The sequence below is a fragment of the Spinacia oleracea genome, chromosome 4 (genome assembly GCF_020520425.1).
Source record: "Spinacia oleracea cultivar Varoflay chromosome 4, BTI_SOV_V1, whole genome shotgun sequence".
NCBI lineage: Eukaryota > Viridiplantae > Streptophyta > Magnoliopsida > Caryophyllales > Amaranthaceae > Spinacia > Spinacia oleracea.
Genome location: NC_079490.1, coordinates 123,961,365 through 123,968,052, shown reverse-complemented (window position 1 = coordinate 123,968,052; position 6,688 = coordinate 123,961,365). Strand labels below are relative to the sequence as shown.

The 6,688-nt window shown below is 35.9% G+C and overlaps 1 protein-coding gene across 2 annotated transcripts; it reads right to left on the bottom strand.

Moving 5' to 3' along the window:
• Window positions 1-587: 587 nt before the first annotated feature.
• LOC110780369 (uncharacterized) lies at window positions 588-5,656 on the bottom strand. 2 transcript variants are annotated; one of them, XM_056827290.1, is made up of 5 exons: window positions 5,508-5,656; window positions 5,309-5,399; window positions 3,750-3,845; window positions 3,524-3,624; window positions 588-864 (listed from the first exon to the last, which is right to left on the bottom strand). In XM_056827290.1, exons 1-5 carry the CDS (start codon window positions 5,523-5,525, stop codon window positions 748-750), a joined length of 423 nt encoding a protein of 140 aa, XP_056683268.1. In that variant the 5' UTR covers window positions 5,526-5,656; the 3' UTR covers window positions 588-747. The 2 variants fall into 2 exon arrangements, with proteins under 2 accessions (XP_056683268.1, XP_056683269.1); XM_056827291.1 differs by having other exon boundaries at window positions 599-864; window positions 3,750-3,836; window positions 5,508-5,655.
• Window positions 5,657-6,688: the final 1,032 nt, after the last annotated feature.

Genomic DNA, 6,688 nt, shown 5'->3' with positions numbered 1-6,688 from the left:
AGAGAGGAGAATCAATTCGCCGACGCACTTGCAAAACTAGCATCAATGATCAACATTCCAAATGGCATGGATGAAATGCCACTTACAATTGAAATGCGTCAAGAAACAGCATTTGTCAGATGCTATTGACGACATCGAGCCTGATCACACTACTACATAAACAAGCAAATGCAACACCTTAAAACCGTTGCAACAGGACCAAAAACCGTTGCTATAGACCTACTGAAACGGTTTGTCAACCGTTGCTGTTGAGGCCGTTGCATTAGGTTTAATGCAACGGTTCTTTGACCTATTGCAACGGTTTCATGCTATCAGATATTAACCGTTGCATTAGAATCTAATACAACGGTCTATCAAACCTAATGCAACGGTTTATGCTATCTCTGACCAACCGTTGCAACAGATCTAATGTAATGCTCTTTTACGCTAATGCAATGCCCTGTGCCATCTGAAGTAGCCGTTGCATCAGGTCAAAATATCCAATGCAACATACCTTTTTCTATTTGAACTATTATATTGTTATTCATTCTTCGAGGTAATTATATAATGTTCATAACAAATAAAATAATTATAACAGTAACAAAAATTTTACAAAAGAAGTTCGTACATTAGAAAAGTCTATAGTTTTACATTATTGTCCGATGTTGCGAACAAATTAAGCTTCACCAAATTAATTGACGTTCTACCCTATATTCCTAAGCTATTCACCTACATTTAAATATAGCAAAATAAAGTAAAAAATACAACCTATAAAAGATCACTAAGTAATTTAAAAACCAAGTTGTCAGCCTGATCCTCCACCAAGAATTGCGTCCCAATAACAAGATCATTCTTCCTCCCTACACCATTTAGTTGATCATGTACCTATATAAACAAATAATGGAAGTTGGAAAATAATTTCATCATGTACCATCTTTAGGTTAGAATGTAAACAAGGCAATCAACGACACAAAAACTAAAAAACGAATGACAAGTAAAAAACCAACAACAATGACGTAACGATAAGTCGACAAGTTGAACATGCAATCAAACACCCACACTGCACGTTGCCTAGCACTTAAACACCCACATACCAGCATACCAGCAACAACAATTGTAATCAACCATTGCGGACCAACCAGACCAACAGACCATGCAATTAAACACCCACATACCAGCAGCAACGATTGCAATCAACCATTGCAGACCAACCAGATCAACAGACTATCAGCAACATTGCAATCAACTCTGCAATCAACAATTGCAGGCTAACCATACAACAGACAACCATCTGCAACAAACCAGCCTACGGAACAATGCAGGTTGGTTTCTTGCTACTCTTTTGATTAGTAGCATATTTATTTTTGTTTGATATTCAGTTGTTGCATAGCTCAAGTAACCCCTATTTTAGTAACAATGCAGTGAAGGTTTAGGATGATTTTTTTATTGGGACAAAGAAAATGTATCTGTACACTACTGCACTACTGCATAATTTTGAGTGGGATTTAGAAAGTCATATGACTCCTAAGACGATTGATTGGGAGGATAGGATAGGGTTGACATCCAATTCATGTTATGACAGCAAGTACACTCATAAATCTGCAAGGAATCAAGCTAGTCCACCCCCTCTCATACACACCTACAGCTGGAGAAAAGGCAAGGCAAGGGCAAGTATTGAGCTAGTCCACCCCCTCTCATAAGTTTTGTAATTAGTTTAATGACTGTATTGAGCTAATACAAATCATCCTGTTGCTTAAATTCTTACAAACATATTCTTCTGCATCTCTATTATTTAGAAAACACAAAAATACAGTTGATCCTTCGTTTTCTGGTTGATTCTTTGCAAAATCATAATACCCACATGCAAATGAAAGTTCCATAAAGCCCCCAAGAAATTCAAGCTAATCCTAAATAACCTTTATTGTAAATAACAAAGTAAATATGAACTAACTTAGTGATTGGTGAATACAGTACCTATTGCTATATATAGTGCTATAAACTCAGTTAAGGTTCCTAGATACTGAAATATGTACCCCAAAAGAACTTGCAACCTTTCAGCAGCCAATGTTACCAAATGGAAAAGCTGCAGTACCACTATCAGCAAGTGTCCAAGAGACAATGGTCTAACGAGGATGATTCCACTATTCTAGTACAGGAATCAACACAAGTGTCAATAGCTAATTATTACACACAACAAGAGCACAAAGTATAACCAAGGCTTTACTACATCCCCTTAGTCTAAAGTTCTAAACCACAGCTCATCCGATGGAAAACATAATAACGAGGCAGTGAGGCACCTGAAATAACTACCATAAAATTGATTGTAAACAATTGCAAGCTCACATAATTCTGAAAATGATTAGAAGGGTGTTCACGTCGTTTTTCAAGAACCGATGCAAATGATGCTACAGGTCCATTTTTGCTAATCAGAAGGCTTCACAGGACCACGCATGCAAAGTTCAAAACTTTTCAATGACACCGTTGCATCTGAATTCCAAGCCTGGACACGACAACGGCTCACATATAATGGCATGAAACTTTATGATTTGAAACCTAATTAAATCAAGTACATCCCACATTGAAATAAAAAACATACTGAATTTTACATTTTGTATGTGCAAAAATATTACAGGTACAAAAAAATAGTTGTATTTTGTTTTGACAAAATCTTCCCCAACACCCAAATTTAACGAAATACTCCTAGGATAACAAAATTGTAGAAAATAAATTCAAATAGGGTCATCCTTGAGTTTATGAATGTAATAAATAGTAAATTTAGCATTCTTTTTATTAAATAAAAAAAGAAATTAGCAGAAGGAGGTATCTACTAAAACTAGTTGATGGAAGCTTTTTGGTCAAAAGCCAAAGATCTATTGTTCTGCTGGGTAGGCTTGTACTTTAGAAGCGAAGATTGAAAAAGCTTTTCAACTAAGATCAGTATTCTCATTAATTAGTTGAGTGAGTTGAGTCTAAACTTGTCTTAAGATACATAGAATCAAGGACAACTAAGGGATCCATTAGGCCATAGAAAATAAGAACATTTTTGGAAAAAGAAACCGAGTTTAACAAATGAATTTATTTATCTCTGATGCTTGTGAATACGTTATAAGTATTATTCTTCACATATGAGTGAAAATAAATTATTACTGAAAATCCTTGGAATTTTATTATTTATACTCGCGTGATTGTATTAAGCTTTGCTTCTCTGAACATTCCCGGATTACTTTAGTAGGCTTAGTTCCATATGTATTCCATATTTAGTGCATTCATATTTCCTCACACACACTCAACCTAACCCCCCAAAACCTTGGGTGCATATTGTATACAGACCTGTCCGGTCAGTTTCCAATTCATAAATTCGGATTTGTTGCAGGCCAGTTTTCAATTCAACAATAAAACTTGTAAGGATTCCACTTTAACAACATAAACCAAGTCATAATACAATCATGTAAGCAGAATAGGTGTGTGAACATGACTGGTTGTTGATATTTTGCAAATTAACAAAAATAAAGAAGATAATTTAAAAATCAGTTAACTCACGGACCTTGCGTGCAATATTTTTGGTAACCACCTCGGTAAAATGTGGCAACTGTAAAGAAGTTGACCTTCCATTATTTTCAGCAGTCACACGAACCTGCAAAAAAGCTAACATCGACCTATATTGTTAACAATAATAGCACGTAGAGAAATAAAGAGAGTAAATACAGAAAATTTAACATATTACAGGCTCCTAAATATGACATACAATTTTGCATTTATATGATACTGACCTTGGAGTTTCGATTTTACATTCCCATAACCGATTTCATCCTCACTACCCTCATTCTCCGGCATGTACTCATCATCGCCATCTTTATCTGAAAGCCCTTGGTTATCATCCCATGTGACAATAAGAACCAAGAAAGAAAGCTCAATGTAACTTTGAAAAAAATGGTTGAATTTGTAGTGCAAGAAGAGAATCAAACAATCAAGTTACTGAACTTACACGAACCTATGGAGTCGGCTTGCTAGATCTTACATATCTTCATAACTTAAACATTAAGGTAAACTACAACTACATTTACTCAACTACATGAATTTAAGGCTACATTAAGCATGGAATAGCCCTGATCTGATGGTCAACTTTGAAAGCTCACTTTTTCGAATTTTCAGACCAAAAGTTAAAAGATATAGTCCAAGAACTAACATTGTCTATGTGCGGAATCAAAGCAAGACTATAAGAACCCATGTCCACCTAGTGAAACTAGCTCATACTAAACCAAACAACTTAAAGAAAATGTTCAAGAATAACTCACTACACAAGGGATGATCAATACGATGCACACAAAAGCAATAAGAGGGCATTTGGTCAATTGATATGATTCTAGCATTGGGTGCGAGAGGTCCCAAGTTCGTTTATTGGAATAAACTAGATAAGTCAAAATAACGTCTTTTTTTCACATGTCATTATAGTCATTCTGATGTTATTGTCATGACTAAATAAAAGTTCTCTACATAGAATTTTCAGACCAGATGTAGAGACTAAACTTCTAAGTAACAACAAACCAAGAGTTCAGGAATCCATCCACTTATATCTAGCTTATAATAAATCAAGCATATGGACAATAAGTCAGGGCATACTCAAAAAAAATGATCAAGACTTTAGTGCACATAGAAGCAAAAATAGGGCATCTGATCTAACAGTATGATTCTTGGACTTCTGGCTTTAGGTGAGAGAGGTTCCTTGTTCGATATCGGAATGACATGGAACAGTCAAAATAACACAATTCTTTCAATTTTTAAAATAGGTCGTTGAAACTTTGAGCTCATTTCATGTGTAATTAAGTTGTAAATCTATCCTTTCAACATACCTACCATAATTTCACATTGAAATTAAGAAAATACATAAACCAAAGCCAGTTCACAAAAGTACAGAGTAACAACTTTCACATCCATTTTCCATATGAAATCAGGAACTGGAACAACTTACAAAATATAGCTTGTACAGAGTACCCTAATTGATACACATGGATTAAAACCTATACGGGCATCATTTCCATAACATCTCTCTTAGTCTGACATCGTTCAAGAAAGAAAACCAATAAACTGGTAAAGCATTATTCACTAAATTAGAAAACCCATTACATAAAACCAAAAACCTTCCAAAAAATGTTTCATTAAAAATCTAAAATTTCCAAAACAATCTACAAATTATCCCAAAATTGAGCACATACACAGGGAAAAAAAGTGACCACATAACACAACCAAGAAAAATAACCAACCAAACATAAAATCGAATTTCTTAGCAAAGCTAAAAAGTTGATGAGAAGAATAACAAGAAATTAATTACCTCGTAGTTTTCCAAATTTGAGACTCAACTTTCTTCGATGAAAATTTCTAGGGTTAGCTGCACTCAATGACTCAACCGTTGTCGATTTACCCTTAAAACATCAATTTACTCTTCAGATCGATTAAAGAAAATAAAAGTATATTAAGGAAAGTAAAAACTAAAATTAACAAATTGAAATTAAAAGAGAAGAGAAAGAGACCTTGTAATGAAAGATCATGAACAACGAGCGGCGCCGGCGAGCATGAACATTGAACAATGGATGATCTGAGTGGGAAGGTGTTTGGGGCAAGAATATTATTGTATCGGGAAATAGGGTTTTGAACTTTTGAGAATAGATACAGCAAGGCAGTAATGTCTCGTGCTTTGTACGTAGTATAATATTAATTTCCGCCAATTTCAATGCCCACGCCTGATCCACGGTTGCCGTTGCAATACCTAAAATAGTGGTTGCATTTGAATGCCTAATACAACGGTTTCCTATAACGCGTTGCACGAAACCGTTGCAATACATCTACCCGTTGCATTAAACTGTACAAATTGTTGCATTAGACAAAGGCGTTGCAAACAACAGTTGCATTAGTCTAAACCGTTGCATTAAGGTGTTGCAATTGCTTTAACCGTTGCATTAACCAGTTGCATTTGCTCGTTTATGTAGTAGTGACAAGGATGAGCGTTGGTTTACAGACATTCAAAGGTATCTACAAAACTCTGAGTATCCCCTTATAGACACCTAAATCGTGTCTCCCCATTGGGATGATGACCATACCATTATCTTTGCTAGGTGGTTGGAACAACTCGGTGCGGAAGTCCCAATTTCTTGAATATATTCCAAAATCCAAGAGCGAAAGTCCAATCCCCGAGACCGTTCCCATTCCGGAACTCGGTAAAAAATTCAATTTCCGAAAACCAATTTCAAAATCCAAGTACAATCTCACCCAATGGACCACTCCATTGGTCTTACAAAGCCTTTTCTAGTCAAAATGACACTAAACAATCCAAATTCGGGCGCCGAACCACAAAACCGAGCAAGCCGTGCCTCGTCCCGTAAAACCGAATTCAAAAATCGAAACGGCTAGTTTTTAGTCGCAAACTTCCTTAATCCCCAAGCAAGACTACGTTCCAAAAAACGTACAATTCGTACAAAGGTACGTCCACTACAAGCCAAACACAAGGATGACATCTTCGTCCTTGTTTGGCAGCTTCTACACCATGTCAGCAGCGCCTGGCGCAGCTGCTGCGCTGGACGATAGCTTCAGCTGGCGTTTAGCCCTACATTTTCCTATTTAAACCCCTAATTTTCAGCATTTTAGGGAAAGCAATTGAAAATACAACGTTGTAATACAAAAATTGCCTCTCAACATCAAAATACAAAAACTCTTC

Excerpts from the sequence above, each read along its gene's own strand:
- LOC110780369 (XM_056827290.1), bottom strand. Across the intron at positions 3,846-5,308 it reads CAAATTTGGAAAACTACGAG|GGCTTTCAGATAAAGATGGC; the intron begins GTAATTAATTTC and ends ATGATAACCAAG. Across the intron at positions 865-3,523 it reads CCAAAAATATTGCACGCAAG|GTACATGATCAACTAAATGG; the intron begins GTCCGTGAGTTA and ends TTGTTTATATAG.